The sequence below is a fragment of the Uloborus diversus genome, chromosome 2, assembly GCF_026930045.1.
Source record: "Uloborus diversus isolate 005 chromosome 2, Udiv.v.3.1, whole genome shotgun sequence".
Classification (NCBI taxonomy): Eukaryota; Metazoa; Arthropoda; class Arachnida; order Araneae; family Uloboridae; genus Uloborus; species Uloborus diversus.
In genome coordinates, this window is record NC_072732.1 from 174,140,311 (window position 1) to 174,158,276 (window position 17,966).

The 17,966-nt window shown below is 34.7% G+C and overlaps 1 protein-coding gene across 2 annotated transcripts in view; it reads right to left on the minus strand.

Moving 5' to 3' along the window:
• The window catches only part of LOC129216163 (titin-like), a 279,902-nt gene that overhangs the window by 217,886 nt on the left and 44,050 nt on the right, over positions 1 to 17,966 (minus strand). For both annotated transcript variants that reach the window (XM_054850333.1, XM_054850332.1), the window contains exons 14-25: positions 17,640 to 17,897; positions 16,949 to 17,092; positions 16,321 to 16,593; positions 15,124 to 15,267; positions 13,702 to 13,959; positions 12,286 to 12,429; positions 8,956 to 9,210; positions 7,727 to 7,870; positions 6,945 to 7,199; positions 3,308 to 3,451; positions 1,124 to 1,378; positions 613 to 756 (exon numbers count right to left, since the gene is read on the minus strand). In XM_054850333.1, coding sequence (XP_054706308.1) covers positions 613 to 756; positions 1,124 to 1,378; positions 3,308 to 3,451; positions 6,945 to 7,199; positions 7,727 to 7,870; positions 8,956 to 9,210; positions 12,286 to 12,429; positions 13,702 to 13,959; positions 15,124 to 15,267; positions 16,321 to 16,593; positions 16,949 to 17,092; positions 17,640 to 17,897 — 2,418 coding nt within the window. The remainder of the gene's footprint in view (positions 1 to 612; positions 757 to 1,123; positions 1,379 to 3,307; positions 3,452 to 6,944; positions 7,200 to 7,726; positions 7,871 to 8,955; positions 9,211 to 12,285; positions 12,430 to 13,701; positions 13,960 to 15,123; positions 15,268 to 16,320; positions 16,594 to 16,948; positions 17,093 to 17,639; positions 17,898 to 17,966) is intronic.

A 17,966-nucleotide genomic window follows, 5' to 3' on the forward strand; every position in this document is an offset into this window, starting at 1 on the left:
AAATTAAAAAAAAAAAAATCGCCAAATTTTTGCCAAGTTGGTGACAAAACCTTGCGGCCAAAAGTTTGGCGATATATCGCCAAGTGTTTGACAAATTATAACACCACTTGAGTTAGCATTGAAATTAACAATGATTTCTCCCAAAAAAGGTTTAAAAGACCCCCTTAGGAACATCCGAATCCAATCAAAAGAGAAGGTGCACAACTAGACCCCACTAGGAGTCTCCGTACCAAATTGCAACTCTCTAGGACATACCGTTTTTGAGTTATGCGAGATATATACGCACGTACGCAAATACGTACATACACACATACACGCATACACACATACATACGTACATACGGACGTCACGAGAAAACTCGTTGTAATTAACTCGAGGATCGTCAAAATAGATATTTCGGGTTTCTGTACGTTCCTAGGCATATATCCACGTGTGGTCGGGTCGGAAAAAAAAAAAAAAAAAAAAACTCAACATTCATTCGGGGGTGAGCAAAATAGAAATTAAAGCAGATTTTTGAGTGAAAATTTTTTCGCAAATACAATACTTCCTTTTTTGTAAAAGGAAGTAAAAATTCTACATCTTGAAAATTTATTTAAAAAAAATATATATACCTGACACATTTAGTGTTGCTTGAATTTCTGCAGTCCCAATAGTATTAACTGCTCTACAGGTGTAGCAACCGCTGTCTTCGGGTACAACAGATATGATGTTTAAAGCGACGTAACCAAAATCATGGAAGGGTCGGTAACGGTGACCTGAAATACAAAGTAATTACTTAGTTTCCATAATATTCCTTTACTTCCTGAAAAATAACCGTACACACACACACATATATATTTATATATATCTGTAAAACCTCAAAAACGTAAACGTTATTTCTGTTTAAAAAAAGAATGCAATAGAAGAAACGGAATAAACAAACAACTATTTTCTAATTAAACTCGAAAACCAAAGCAAAATGCTATTTATAAAAGTACTTATCAATTTGTTTCCAAAACGAATTAGAAGGTGAAATAAAAAGAAAAGGAGAAAATAATAGCTTCCCTTACAGGAAACTTACATTAGTAAAGTTAAGTTTTCTGAAATCAACAGCATTTTTGGGCAAGTAACAACGTTTCTTACCAACAGGAAGAGATTTTCCATTCCTGAACCACTCCACACGGAGAGAAGAGTCATTAATGGGCTCCAGCCTACATTCAAAGTGGGCCATTTGACCCTCGTGTAGAGTAAGATTGTGGAGCTTGGACAGAAACTTGGGCTGAATCTTGACTGTTTCTTCCTCCCATGTTTCTCTCTTATGACGACTTTGATCTTCTAGGTACTGAATCTGCTGCAGCCCTTCAGGGTGCTGAGATTCTAGAATAATTTGACTCCTTGCTATATTTGAAAAATAAAAAAGAAAATATATTAACTGAGTGCTACTGTGTTACACATGATCAAGGGCGCATCCAGCTTAACATGGAAAGGAGGGGGGGGGGGTGCAGCGATGGGAGGTCACTGTGATCTTCCAAAAATGTTTTATTCGGTAAATTGTTCTAACGGTTCGGCAAAAATATTATCATTCGGCGATAATTTGGAGTTTTATTCGAAAAATTATTATCACTCAGCGAAATTTGGAAATCTATTGGCTAATTGAGAGTTACCGCCGTCCAAAAATTTAAATTCGGGCCTCCTTGGGAAGGTCCATCAATTGTGCAATTAGGGAACTGGTTGTTTGCCCCCTCTCCTTCTCCAAGATTTTGGAAGCAATGTAATTCTAAAATGATAGCAGGTTGGTTTATTTGATGTTTATGGCGCAAGAGCCCTAACGATTTTTTATAACATACTATTTGTTTTTCATTCAACAATCAAGTCAGGAAAATGTACAAGTAAGCATATTTTGAAGTAAAAGGCATAAAATTTCAAGTACTGGTATTAAAGCAAACAGCCGTTAAAAACATTTAAACAAATTGTAGATTAAGAAAAAATGGATGAAAGAATATCTTGAAAAATAAGGAAAGGACAAAATCACATAATAACAACACAAACACTAAATTAAAAAGGAGAGTCCAATCTCCTGGAGGAAGGAGTAAAATTTTCAATTCTATCACGTAGAATAGCATTATTACTCCAACTAAACACCAATAACTTTCCCTTTTCAATGGGCTCCCAAAGAAGATGTATACATTTTCAAACAGAGGGACGAATTCACAACAGTTTTTAAACATTTTTTATGGCGGGGGGGGGGGGGCAGCCGCCCACCCTTTCCCCCTTCTGGATACGCCCATGCACATAACTATGTTTGTTGATTACATTAACCGCCTCGTGTGTTGGAGATCTAAATGTATTTTAACGGTAATTATTGAATTTTCCAATTTTGAGAATAATAAACAAGTATAATAAAATATTTAAGATGTTTAAAATTATATCATTAGCATACTTATTTTGCTGGGAAAGAAACATCCCTGTCTGTACTGATCATCGTATTAAGCAGTAAATGTACTCATCAGATATTTAAGAACTGTTTAGAGCAAGATTGCACGTAGAAACAAATGATGAAACTCATTTAATGTTTCTAGATGAGAAAGAAGGATCGTACCAAGCAACTGATCCTTATCCTTCTTTCGATTGCAACAATAGAAGAACTATAGAGAAGAAAATGTGAACAGTCTCAAAACTTGATTTTATAAACCAAACAAAGTGGTAATAAAATCAACTTTTGAGGCTCTTTATAATCAAAAATTGATTCCATTCATTTTCAAGCTAAAATAGTTTTAATGTCAATGCTACTAAAAATATACTTATGGGGAAACATTTTTATAATTGAATATTGCTTTCGCCAAAAATAAAATTTGTTCTTTTTACTTTTGGTTGCATTATTAAAGTGTTTAGTAAATAGTAAGAGAAAAATAACCTCATGATAATCAAGGCGGATAATAATATTGGGAAAAAGAGCTGGAAAAAATTTACGTCTTAATTTTAAACAACGGATTTTCACAGGTCCAGTTACATAAATCGATTTGCATTCACTGCTCTATATATTTTCGGAAAAGTAAAAGTTTCTGTGTATTCAATATAGAATTGGATAATGTCCGACTATTATTCAAACTCAGCATACACATGAGCATTTAATTTCACTATATAGTGATTTTTACTTTAACCAGCAGCTTATAAAGCAAAAATAACAATCGATATAAAATATAGCTACGAAATTTTAATTTCTATCATTTAGTTTATCATGCAATCAATAACCATCTACTAAATTGAAAAATACATATTGTTTGGACATACATTAGTTTGGTACATTAAGAAAAATCTTTGTCTTACCTGTGCATTTGACACTGCAGGATGTCACAGCCTGTCCCAGGCTGCTAGTAGCTTTACATGTATAAACTCCACTGTCTTCTGCGTATACGCTAAGAATATCTAATGCAACATAGTCGAATTCGAACGCGGGTCGGAATCGATGCCCTGAAAATAAGAAAAGGGTTACATGCAACGACAATAATAAATTGAAACACTAATTGAATAGTGTAAACTTAATCGCAGAAAGACAAACTTGTAAAACACACATACTTTACTTACATTATTTATTATAATGTACGCCGCTTATATGAGCGGTCGCCGCTTATACGAATCACGTTTGTTCTAAGCAATTTCGATTCAATAAAGCAGTTAACCCCACAAAGTTGAAGATTGTTCTGTTTTGGACGATTTGAGTTATTAAAGTGGTTGATTTAACAAACCGCTGATTCGATTAACCGATTGCCATTGTACTATGCTAAAGTATTAATTGACACTCTCTCATATAATTTACCTACTTGAAATTGTTTTACTTTATTTTGTAACAGAGACGTAGCATAAAATTAGATTAATAATTAAACAAGGAGTATATGCGTATCAAGTTATAAGTTGGCAAACTAATGCTTACTTTTTGAAAAATGCTTAGATGGAGGTGGTTATAAAAATTTCCAAAATAAGTTTTTGAATTGAAATTAAGACTTGTATTGCATTACGAACTATAAAAAAGATACCACAGCCAGTTTTTTTTTAAATTCAGTACATGATTGCGCGATGATAGGTAACAAATTGTTATTCACTAATGAAGTTCAAGAATATTTCTTATATTTGTTTTAGTAGCAATAGGTCAGCACAAACGAAACTGTCTTCTATATTTTACTTAAAAGCAGGGCTTCTCAAACTTTCTAACCAGCGCACAACTTTCACGGACAAATGTTCAGTGTGGACCCCGGTCATTAGAGTGCATACTTGAAGTTTGGAGTTAGTGTAACTTCATTAATTACAGTATTGTGGCAATTAATTGGGAAATGTTATTTTTTTTCGTTTTATCACACGTAAGCGAACGAATAAGCACTCAAATTCAGCTCAGAGTTCAATGTGGCAGTTAATTTCAGAATAGTAGCTGTTTGTACGCATCAGGTAAGTAGCAGGCATATAAATTCTTCCGTCAAGGGACTAGAAGTTGTTGGCAGTGTTAGTTGCTCGCTTGTTGTGAGAGTAATTAGAGTCATGGATATCAGCCTTGAAACATGTGCTAAAGTATATGCACTTAGAGAACACATTTCTAAAACGTTAGAAAAATAGGCAAAATATGTGGTGTGAGTATATTAAGTGTCTAGAGGATATGGCAGCTGTTTAAGACAACTGGAAATGCTGGAACCAACCTTATTGGAAAATCCGGCCGAAAAAGATCACCAACGGGTCTTGACGACAAAAGTTTACACCGAATGAGTGTTACGAATCCTCGATTAACTAGTTTTAATCTGTCCAAGTCCATGGTGGCAGCTGATGGTATTGATATTGCACCTTCAACAATGAGGTACAAGCTTTTAGAACGTGGGCGGAAAGCACGTCGACCGTACAAGAAGCAGCTTCTCACACCTCGTATAGGGGAAAAAAAGGTTAGAATGGGCACGGAAATATAAAATATGGATTAAGGAGGACTGGATATGGATAAGATTTTATTTTCTGTGGTTCAGGGATTTAGATCCAAGTTCATGAGAAGGAGCAAAGGAGAACCTCTTCGTCCGCACCACAATAATCAAGCACCCAAGTAATCCACCTAAAATGATGTTTCGAAGTTGTTTTTTCTTTTCAGGGACACAATTCTTTGTTCCCGTAGAAGTAATGATAAGCAGTGCCAGCTAAGAATCGATATTGACCCAAAATGTACTTCCGACCATGTCTTAATTTTGGCCGAACGGAGTTGACGTTTTTCAACAAGACAGCGCAATGTCACACATCGAAGCAAATTTTTAATTTCTGCCCTGAAAACAAACTTATTGTACTGGATTGGCCCGGAAACTCACCGGACTTACATCCGATTGAAAATTAGTGGGCCATTGTTAAAAAACGTCTTCATAAGTTTGACACTACTACGATGGAAAAACGAATTTCGTCTGTTATTGACATATGGTATAATGACGTTGAAATTAAAATTAAATGTGCCAGTCCAGTACATTCAATGTCAAAACGTGTCTGTGATGTTATTAAGTCTCGAGGAGGTCATATTAATTATTAGTTTCCAGTGTATTCATGAAAAACTTGAATATTTTTTTTGAAACAAATGCATTTCCCAATTAATTGCCACAATACTGTATTACTAATTAGAGGGGAATATCCCTATTTAAAAAAGGGTAAGTAGTTTACAATGCTTAGCTTTGTTTAAAAATTTTGGCGTACAAAAACTGAATTAGATAGACGGAATCAATAAGTAACAAATTAATCAAAACTCAAAATTACACATAGAATTCTTGGGTGAAATTGTTTCAACGTGCGAAATTTTAATGCATTGGGTTTAATTTGTGACAGTGGAGTCGATGATCAGGATCAGCATCTAGATAGCTTAGGTATTTAGTTAGTCAGTTGTGGAAATGGAAGAACACGCTGTGCTTTTCAACAAGCAAATGATATTTAGAGTTTTCTAGACGAAACCAAAAATAAGGGATAGCAGAAACCGACAAAAACTCTAAAACCTAAGGGGCCAGCTGAAAATCTTAGATGTCTGGCAAATTATTTCAGAGAGTTTGTAATAAAATACAGTGAAACGTAGTTTCTGAACTACTATTATTCTAAGAAAACTATGGTTAGAGCGAAACCAAGCTAGCAGCGTCCGTAAGTAATGTTGTGATTAGGCTGTGCGCAATTCTGCCATATTAGGTTTGCCCCAACTGTAGTCGCCAAAACATTTTTTTTTGCCCAAAAGTTATCGGACCCTAGGGGGGATGGTAAGTATCCTGGAAGATACGTTTCAAATGGCCGTCTGAGGTTGCGTCTATCTAACATTTAATTCACATGACGACAGACTGCATGGTTTTGTCGTGAAAAAAAAAAAAAAATCGACCACCTATGCATGATGACAGCACTGTATAAGCTGTCGGGAAGTAGTGCTCAGAGGACAAATCCTAACTTCGAAAGTGAAAATTATGGTTTTCAAATGTAAAATTTAACGTTTTGTAACTTTTTTTTTTTTTTCAAAGTTTACCGCGTACCACGCTAAAGGTCAGCGGACCCCTAAAGGGTCTTTGGATTACAGTTTGGGAACTCTTCTTAAAGCGATGTAGGGGAAAGTGGGCGAATTCTACACATTAGCGTGATTCTGCGAGATTGTGTTCCCGTGCTACCACTTAGCCACGTGCATGATAATGCCATTTTCATGGGAGCTTTAAGACATACAGAGTTGCTCTTTTAAATTTCGATTCAATTACATGTGCTAATGCAAAAAAGCGTTGGTCGTTATTACACCGCTACGCGCTCGTCACTCTACCAAAACATAACAAGCAAACATTACATTGGTTCGAAATTAACTAATGCAGCAACTTCGTAGTGAAGTCATATGACATCTGTGACTCTTTTGAGACGTTACAGTTCTGTCACTTTGTGACTCGCAACAACGTCACTAACTTTTCGATGAGCTGTTGTGCTATCAAGCGGCGGTACTCACCCACTTTAAGGGATACACCATTGACGAACCATTCTATTTTCATGCTAGGATCTCCAACAGGTGCCAGTCTGCATTCCAAGTGAATGTTGGTACCTTCAACTGTTTCGATGTTGTGCAAAGGTTTCGTGAATGTTGGCATCTGTGTAATTATGGTGTCCTCGAATTGTTCTCTCTTATAACGACTGGAGTCTTCAAGGTGTTGAATCTTTTGCAGGCCTTCTGGATGTTGTGTTTCAGACACGACACCACTTTTACCTTTGAAAAATGGAAATGTATTATGCCTAGCAGCTTATACTAAATAATCGACATATTCAAAACAAACAAAAGTAACTTTAAAATGAAAAATAAATATTAGCAATGCAAAATTTTAAATTTCCATTCAAATGAAGGACATTGAATTTTTAAAAAAGGCCAAACTGGCAGACGAATAATAAAAAATTTTAGTCCAGTATATAAAATTTACGTAACAACATAAAAATTACATTACGTAATACATTGTTATAAATGGCAATGATATGGTATTTTACATTTTATTTTAAAAATAGTAAACTAAAAAAATGCTCTCGATAATTATTAACTTAGTTCATAAGACAACATAATGACGATCTTCAGCAAATTTTAAAAAGACAAGTGAACTGCATGATTCGTTTCCGAAAATTAGGATATATTTTTAAAACTTATTTATTGCAATGCAATAAAAATAAATTCTAATTAAATGAGAATGCATTTATAAATAAAACTAATTATAGAGATCTGTTATGTGATTTTTTTTAAACACTCACCAATTACAGTAATGCATGCGCTGGTGTGCGCAGAGCCCAGGTGATTGGTTGCTCGAACGGTATATTCTCCAGTGTCTTCAGGATATGCTGTGGTTATGTCAAGGACAATATGTCCAAAGTCGTGCTTTACTTGGAATCGTGAACCTAAGGTAAAACACTTTTATGAACTACTTGCAAATTTTACACAAACTAAAATGTGAACATTTAAACTATGATATATCTTTCTTAAAATTTATGTCTATAAACCATTAAAGCAGTGACTAAATACATACAAATTTGACAATATAAATATTTTTAACCGTTAATTCACGCCCTTTTATCAAAATCTTACTGTTTTCTAAATCAAAAAGTATAATACGCATTAAGCGAAATATAAAAGTGAATGAAATATAAATCGAAAAAAGGAAAGGGGAAAAAAGTTATTCGTTCACACATAACCTTTATTTGTGTACATAAGTTTTTGTACTAATCAAAGGGCTTTTCATTGCAACCTCAAAACGTTTATTAATTTTTTTTTAGCTTGTGTGCCAATTTCAGCTTAATTGACAATAATTGCTTATATTATGCGTAGTTACATAGTAAAAAATTCCAGAAACGTTCCTGGAAAATAATCAGCAGTTAATACGCCTAACTTCTGCCAGTAACATATTTAGCGAAAACAAGAAAGTTCCTGCTAAAAGCCATCGTCCTTCCGGAAATTAACCTGAACTCTTTCAGAAAAATTCAGAAACTTTCCCAATTAGAACCAGTCAAGTTTCTGAAATAAATCTGGAGTCTTCTACGAAAACTTATTTATGTTCATAGCTTGGCCCCTCCCTGATTTACCAGGAAAATGCTCACAGCAAATGTGGCCGACACTAAATCAGAATTACAAAGAAATAACGAACAGCTAGCATTTCTTGCAAAGCTATAATCTGCAGAGGCTGCCTTTCCCCATAATTTGGTTCTCAATCAATCTAGAAATGTCTTAAATCAGCTAAAGATGAAGTATCTAATAAAAAAAGCTGAGTATCACTTCGTACTGGTAGATAAAAATGACTTTCACTACCGTCTGTACTTAGTAAACAAGCAGTGATTCCGGAAAATTAACTCAAATATACTTGTTTCTCCATTAAACGGGTGGGAACCAGTGAAATCCAGGGATGTTGTCCGAGAATAATCTGTGATTTTCTAAGTTCAGATCACTTAGCAAATGCTTAAAAATGATAAAATCAACCGTGAAATCTTACCAGACGGTAACTGCTTTCCGTTAAAGAACCACTCAATTGTGAGGGTAGGATCTCCTACGGGTTCTACCCTGCATTCGAGGTGCACCCTTTCTCCTTCCTTCAGTGGTTTCGGACTGTGCAAGGGGATCGGGAAGTGGGGCTTAGTTTTAGAGATCTCCTCGATGAAACGACCGGTGTCATCATGTTGAGGCCGCTCCAGGTACTCAATTTTCTCTTCTATTTCATGGATCGTCGAAGTATCCACCGAGCTTTTTGCTGTAAAGGAACCACGTGTGAGTAACTAAGTTCCACATAGATAATTGTCAGATTGAAAATCATTCGATAAAAGACTGCTTCTAATAGTGACATTATTGGAAAACATTTTAGGCTGCTTTAGAATACTGCTGTTTTCAAGCGCAAAAATGTGTTATATATTTTTTTTCTCCGATAGATGAATTCAACGAAAATACCACTATTTGGGGTTCAACCAGTTGGATGGAACCTTGACATAGGCGGATTTACGGGGGTGCCAGGGGGTGCGCCGCACCCCCAACAATTTTGGTTGGATTTTCAAAGAAAATTTAAATGAAGTATATTTTATCGGGAGAAAATATATATTTCTCCTCAGAAATTTTGTGAAACAACTTATATTTTTCTACAGCTAAATGCAAGTTAATTTACTTGAAAGAAAACCTAAAAATACAATAATAGGCAGCTTATTGTGAGACCCGGTCACCACACATCGCCAGTTCGAGAAAAATTGTGTTACACGAATTAAAAAGAAGTATTTCTCCATTTAAAAAAAAGAAAGATGATAAATAATTACATAAATCAAATAAAAACATTCCTTTAATTATTTTTCAGTACTGTATTATATGATAATTTTATACTCTGCAATTTCGTATTTATTGGTATAGCATTACAATTTTCTTTTTCCTTGAAACAAGTATGCCTAATAAAGTCCAAAAATATGGCTATTATGATGTACTCCCTAAAAAACGATATAAAGTCCTTACACATCATTTCAGTAAACATTACAATAAAATCACTCTGAAATCAACTAAAAATTAACATCTCCACGGTAAAAGTTCAAAATTTTATTGAAGGGGGCGGGGCAGTGCTATCACTGATTTCCCCTACTAAAATTAGTTGCTTTTGTTGCCTTTAATATGAATAATAGTCTCCAAAATAGTTACCAGATACAGAAAATAATTTCTAAAATAGTCTCCTATTTTTTTTTTTAAAAAAGCATTTATATCATTTTAATGCCATGAAGTGGGATAGACCTACATGGGGTAAATTTTCTCCAAACAACCTTTAAAAAGGAAATAGTCACTGTATTTTACAACTGATTGCGAAATACTCGCTTTTGTCATCAAAATAGTCGTCTTTGTCGTCAGAATAGCAGCTTTAGTCGCCATTTGCAGTACTGTATCCCCCCCCCACCATGCTCTGTATTGCAGTGGCGTAGCTACAGTTTCTCTCGCCCGGGGCGGTTCCTCTATTTGCCACCTTTTCATTGAGACATATCTAATACATTAAAGCATTGAAAATCATCGCTCACACTATAAAACTTCATTTCAAGTAGCAAAGGGAAACTAATTTAATCCGTATTCTTCCTACAAAAATAAAGGGAGCGGAGTCAGTCGCCTATCTCGGAGAAATATTCTGAATTTACATCACAAATTGCAGTTAAAAAAGTAACTTTTGGGGGAATGAGGTTCTCTACCGAATCTTTATCAAAACTGAAATCCGTTTAAGCCTTTGGGGACGATGGAGAATCAGCTTTTATTCCGTAACAAGATTCCAATATTTTTTTTCCCTGCATTAATTCAGCACCGACAAAGAAACAACTTTTACAGAAATATATTTGATATTTATATACATTAACAGATGTTATATTTGAGAAATTTATTTGATATTACATATTTAAATATTTTCCGAAATTTAAGTTTTAAAAATACAATTTAAGTATTGAATTACAATTTAAGGACATTAAGTGAATGAGGAAGGTTCAATGGCTCACTACGGAAATATTTCAACTTTGAACACTGAAATGACCGTTCAGTTATACCAAAACCTTACATTTCAAAGGGTTTTTTTTTCTTTGCCTCCAGTATTAGATTTAAAGTATGATTCTTTTATTCGATTTTTTTTCACACCAAAAGTGCTGAATCGCCTCCCCGAAAAGTACGCCGCCTCTGGCGAACCACCCTTTCCGTCCCTCCCTAGCTACGCCACTGCTATATTGTTGCACCCCCAGAATTCACAGCCTAAATCCGCCTATGAACCTTGAAGACAGTTCTGATTTTTTGATCCAGACCAGAAATCGAGCAATCCCTGGTTCAGCACCCCCCGAGGTATCGTTTCACTTGGAGGACTTTGTGACAACGAGCATATTTAACGTCCCTTAGTCACCATTAATTAAGACGGTGGATCTTTGACCGGCTAGGATCAACCAGTGACCCTTCAGTCACGAATCTGATGCCTTACCGATCAAGTCACCACACCCCTTGTCAGAAAATACATCGTACCAAAGAAAGATCTTTATCATCCTAAACATTAATGCCAAAAGTACTAACAGGTGAAATAAAATGCAATTTACTGTAAAAAATGGACACATCTAAAAGTTTTTCCTGGTATCGATTGCCTGAGGTAGATGGCAATGGATGAATGTGATTCAAGAATAACGGATTGGTTGTGGAGGATCTATACCTTGATCTCTGAGATTGCTTGACATATCTCCACTGGATTTCTTTTTGTGAAGACCAGTTTCTGATTTAAAGAGAGGAATACAATTAGCAATTCTTAGTAGCATCCCCAAATGTCGGAAAACACTTGGTGAGAAATCAAGTACAGACTCGATATTCTTCGTGGTATACAAGCGAAGCTTACGTACCTTGAAGCAGTGTAAGAAAAGGAAAATCAACTTTTATAATTATTTCTTCTTTTGCAGCGAACTGCGTTTTATTTTATTAGCCCTTTTTCCAAAAATGCTTAGAGTGATAGTAGGTATGTGACAAATATTGTAAAATATATAAGTTCTATAAAAAGCAGTTTTGGGCTTTGGTCGCTTAAGTGACAGGGGAGGGGGTTATGTCGCCCAAGAATCCTTGTCTGTTGGATCCCCGCGCCACCCTCTGGATCTGCGTCTGCCTATAGTAGAAACACAACCTTGCCAATGTATTATACGTTGTAAAAATATAAGACGGCAAACCTTCCCTGTAAGATCACACCATATTTATACATGCAATCCAATTTGAACATGCAATCATTTTAACAGTTAAATAAGTATTATAATAAAACAACGAGCCTCAAAATTAAAACTAAGTGTAGAATCTCACAGCATACCTTGTACGTGGATTTGTCTCTGCAGAGTTGCTTGCCCCATAGAGTTTTTGGCAACAACAGTAAAAGTACCAGTGTCCTCTGGGAAAACATACAGAATATCCAGAGCTACGTAACCGAAATCGAAGTAGGTTTTGAAACGATGACCTAATAAATAAAAAAAGAAGAAATACATTATACTTCAGCAAAAATGTCTGAGTTTTTTAATTTTGCAGGAGATTGTAACAGTCTTCTGAAGAAGGTAAAATTTTAAAGTATGATGTTGGGTTGTTAAAAAAAATGTTGGTGTGGTTACTTTGACCTGTTCGTTTTTTCGTTAGTTTCGTTACGTTCGTTTTTATTAAACAGTTATTTATTTTTATTAACATTTTTTAAGTAATAACTGATACTCCGAATTCAGTTTTGGGTCAGTTTTAGACTAAGGTTTTCATCTGGAAGCACAAAGGTAAGAACCATTTTCATTATTAAAAATTGTCACCTCAGATTTTGTCTTAACTATCAGAAAGCAGACTCCAAAGCGGCTTCCGTTCAATAGTTGAAAAAGTAATTAAAAATCCAGGTTCCACATAAAAACAATTAGAGGTTGTCACAAAATTGACAACCGTTTTGAAACGTGTATGAAACGAAATTATTAGAAAAATAAGAATGAGGATGACGGTGCGTAATTAAATCTTTCGAATTTTATTAAACGAGGTTTATTTTGCTTTTGAAGTGAAACATTTTATGCAAGGGCTTTGAATTCTGATCGACAAACTTTTCGTGTGAAGAAAGTGACATAGTTGCTATTTAATTGTTGCCAAAAACAATGAAAACTAATAGTAACTTTTCAATTAAAATACTTCCGCTTTTTAATTGGTGTCAAAAACAATGAAAAATATTAGCAATTATAAAGATAGCTTCGTTAATAAACATAACAATTTCATTTCAAAGCTAAACTTTAAGCAGGTATATATTTGCAGATTTAAACTTTTCAAACAATGCAGGTTTCTTTGATTCAAGTCAAGTCATCAGTTTAAAAGCATAATCCTCATTGCTTAAGTTCATCATTGAATTCAGTTTATTAATTGATATTAACAAAATTAAATTTATAATTACTATTATTTTTCATTGTTTATAGCAACAATTAAAAAGCGGATTTCGAGAATTGTTTAGTTTTCTTGTTGTTTACAATCGATTTTCTTTAATAAAATTTACAGTTTTTCTTGTGAATATGCCTAAGTCAGGCGCAGAAAGAACAAGAGATTGGCGTGAGAAAATCAGCGCGATGAAGAAACAGTTCAGAATGTAAAAAAAAATAAAGAATTAAGTTTCATTTCTATCGTGTGTCTTTACAACAAACAATCTTTTTTTCTTTTTCCTTTATTCATTTTATATCATGATACTTAGTTGATATTCAGAAATATAATGCAAAATTCATACCCGTTGTGAGCGGAAGTCCATTGAAGTACCATTCCACGGTCATGCTAGGGTCGCCCATGGGCTCAAGCCGCGTTTCGAAGTGTGCGCTCTGTCCTTCGATCAACTGGCTCTTGCCTATCAGCTCTGTCTTGAACGTGGGCTTTTGTGTGAAGCTCACATCTTCTTGGACGTCCCGCTGGTAACGGGAGGAATCTTCCAAATGTTGGATTTTCTGTAGGCCTTCGGGATGCTGTGTTTCGACAACCACACTCTTCTTGCCTGGAATAGATTAAATCACTCTTGTTTAATTATCTTATTCAAAAGCAAAGATTCGGTAAAAGAGTTTTAAACTTTAGTTCAGGCTGACGCGTCTTTGAAATAGTCATGTGCTGTTTTCAGATTTTTTTTCCCCCACTCAAGACATATGTGATGTTGAAAGCTGGTTGGTTAATCGGAAAAGTCACTTAAAAGGGATCTGAGGTAGGAAGGCGAACTTTCTCTTTTCAAATATTATACAGAAAACTTCGATTCAACGATACCGATTTAACCTATTTAATGATATATTTCTTTGGTCCAGATTTGAATGTATTATGTCTATGCTCCTCGATTAAACAATATCATTGATTTAACGATAACTTTTTCCAGTCCTTTGACAATAGTTGACTTGTCCTTTGACAAGTCGAGGTTTATACTGTATTTGATTGATTTAATTGAATGATATTTAATTTCATTAAACTAGCTCTTTAACTTTTTGAAAAATGTCTCTTACTTGATGACGTGCGATGATTTTCTAAATTTTTGTAAAGATTGGATTTTGTTTTGGTTTCTAACAACATTTAAAATATACATATTCGGATATGGTACACTGATTGCTTTACGAAATGCTTCACACATTTGGGTAATCATTCACGAAATTTCGAGTAATAAATGCTCGATTTCTAACAAAAATTGCGGGAGTCCTGCAATCTTCAGAAATTTTGTTCGTTACATAAATAATCACAGAAAAATTCATAGAATTATAGAAGCTGAGTTCCCGTGAGCTCCCATGCCAATAAGGCCTGACTGATGATCCAAATTACAAATAGTTTCTTAGAGAACAAAAATGATGTAAGCTCAACGAAATAAAAGCTATACTGTACTAAATGATAAAAAAAAAACAATTATTGCTATTTAAACTATTACATAGTGTATGAAAACACCATATAAATACATATTGCTTATTTTCTAGCCTTGATTCTCAGCCTAAAATATTGTCATATCTATAAAAATGAAAATAAAATGCTCATTATTGTTATTTTTAAATTTATGTAACATATTTGAATAATCATCATTTTACATCGAAATGTTATAATGTTTACTCCAAAGCATCCCGTTATTCTGTTAAAGCAACTTTAAAATCAGTTAAATAAATCAGTAAATTCAACAAGAGTTGAATTTACTTACTTATGCATATAAATTTCGTTGAACTTGAAGCAGTGCCCATGCTGTTCGTAGCAACACATGTATAAGTGCCTGTGTCTCTAGCGTCCACGCCACGAATAGTAATGGATACATATCCGAAGTTAAAGAAAGTTGAAATCCTAGAGCCTAAAGATAAATAAATGTAATGAATAAATTCGAGTAAAACAGCTAAAAATAGTTCATTCATACACAAACATTATTAAAGCAAATAAACAAGGAAGGTTATGACAGAATGTTTTAAACCAAAGTTTCTCCCGTTAATTAAATTTACTTTTTCTTCAAGACAGATTTGTACTACAAATGTAGAGATTTCAACTGAAAACCTTGCATACCTCATTAAAATGTGTCATTCAGAACTAATAACGTTCTTGGTAATTGATTACTACGCTTAAATACATTGTTTAGTAATAAATTTCCATTTAATTTAACCAGTTTTAACATTTTTAATACAAATTTAATTTATAGGTACATTATATGTAGCTTATAGTTAAAATGCTTTAATAGAGGTCATTTGCTATACAAGTCGCTGTCTTATCGAGATAACTGCTGACTAAAAAAATACATAAAAAACACGCTTGTTAAACACAACAAGTTTACAAGACCAGCATAAAATGATTTAGTTATAATATTTAGATCCATATTTCTCTTGTTTTAAGATTCAAAATGCTTCTAAATATAATTGGTTTTTATTTACACGAAGGTATTTTAAACTCGACATCATCGAAATTCAGTTGGAAAATATATACTTAGTCAAAATGAGTGTAATGTGACAGGATTTCTCATGGTGCATCCCGGGTAAAGCAAAATCTGTCTCAGGGCTGCCGGAAAAGTTCTGCTGTTGCCATTTTTCAACTTTTTACCAGGCACAATCGCCAATATGTCCATTTATTTAAAATTGGATTCAAGGACTCACGGTTTGCAGCCTATGCAATTTTGGGCTTTTAACGAACAGTTTACATTTGGACACTGCATTGTACTTAAAGATTTTCATTGTATTGTCAGAAACATTGGGAAGCCAGAAGGCGAATAACTTAAGTGTTAATACCTGGAATTTACATAAATAAATAATATTAGTTAAAATTTCGTAATGATGATAAGAGAGAATTCATAGGAGAAGATATGAGAACGTCGCTTTTTTAGAACACTCAACAGCTCATACTAGAAACCTGAGATACTTACTTGCTTCCACAGATTTCCCATCTTTCAGCCACTCAACTCTCATGGTTGAATCTCCTGATGGTTCTAGTCTAGCCTCGAAATGAGCTGTTTTACCCTCATTAAGCTCTAGCTTTTCAATCAGTTGAGTCTTGAAATACGGTTTCTGTTTTATTGTCTGGTCTACTTCTACATAAGTTTGACGCTGCTGCATCTGATAAGCTTCCAGTTCCTGCGTTTTCTGAATGTAGCTTTGCTGTTCGGCAATGCCTGAACTAGCGGTCACTTGTTCACTAACTGAAATACAAAAAATACATTTCAAACGTCACATCCAATTATTTGGAGACATCTATATGAATGCAATTACATAAATCTAATAAATGAAATCCTCAGCTGAAAATTAACTTATTGCTGACATTGTCAGCATTTTTTATTGTTTTTATCATGCTCTAACAAAGACTTACTCAAAACAAATACAATATTTTTCAAGTTAATCCAATTATGTTTTGTTAAGTCAAGGGTATAAACAGAAAGTGATCATTGAGAGATATTATAAGATTGAGAGATATTGTGAAAATTTTTACGTTAGCAGCCTAGTTGATCGTAAGTCAAAAATACAAGGAAAAAAAAGTGTGAAAAGCGAAATAATTACCTCTAACTTTAAGAGTGGCTGTGGATATTGCTTCTCCTTTCTTGTTAGTGGCTTTGCACATATAAACACCGGAATCTTCCGCTCTGACGTAAGATATGTTAAGAGCTACATAACCAAAACTGTAAGTAGTGCTGATTCTTGTCCCTAGAAGAAAAATGCAGAACTGTGAGAAAAAGTTGTCTGCCGACTAGTTTGTTTTTGGCTGCCTTCACACGAGACAACTTAGTTGAATAAACGATTCTTCTAAAAGGCCGAATTTATTCGAGCAGCTGATTGAGAAGGAGCAGAAGATGGAGAGAGCGAAGCCTTCAATTCTTGAAGCAAGGATCCAAAGTCACGTGATGTATATGAAAGTAAGGGATTGGGAAGAAAGCAAGTTTCTTCCACTCGTTTTACGTAAATCGTGTCTCCCATTCGTCGAAGTTGAGCCATGTGACTTGAGATCCATGCCACAGCATTTCCTAAGCCAAAGATTAGGCTTACTCCCTCCAAATACTGATTCCTGCTCTAAGATCCTGATAGCCACCCGTTCGAAAGATGGTCATCTAAGTTGCCTTGTGTAAAAGAAGCCTTAATGTATGCGGATAAAAAATGCTATAATATTGCTTTTCAGTACTTAGATCAAATTTTTAGAAGTATATTTAATCGCTGTAAGGCTGGCGTAGCATGTTACGATTGCGAATTCACTTACCTGCTGTCAGAGGCTGTCCGTTAAATAGCCATTCTATTTTCATGGCGGGATCGCTGACTGGCGTAATTTGGCCTTCGAAATGGGCAAATCCACCTTCCGAGATATTTTCCAAATGGTGCAGGGGTCTGACAAACACTGGTACTTGCGAGACGGTCTCCTCGATGGATTCTTGACGTTGGTACCTTTCGTGGTCCTCAAGGTGCCGGATGGCTTCGATGCTCTCTGGGTGCTGTGGAGTTCGTTCAATTTGAGCACGTGCTGCAAAAGAACGAAATTAAAACGTTCAAACATGCTTCAGCAATTTCACGTGTGTGTTAAAAGTGAAAG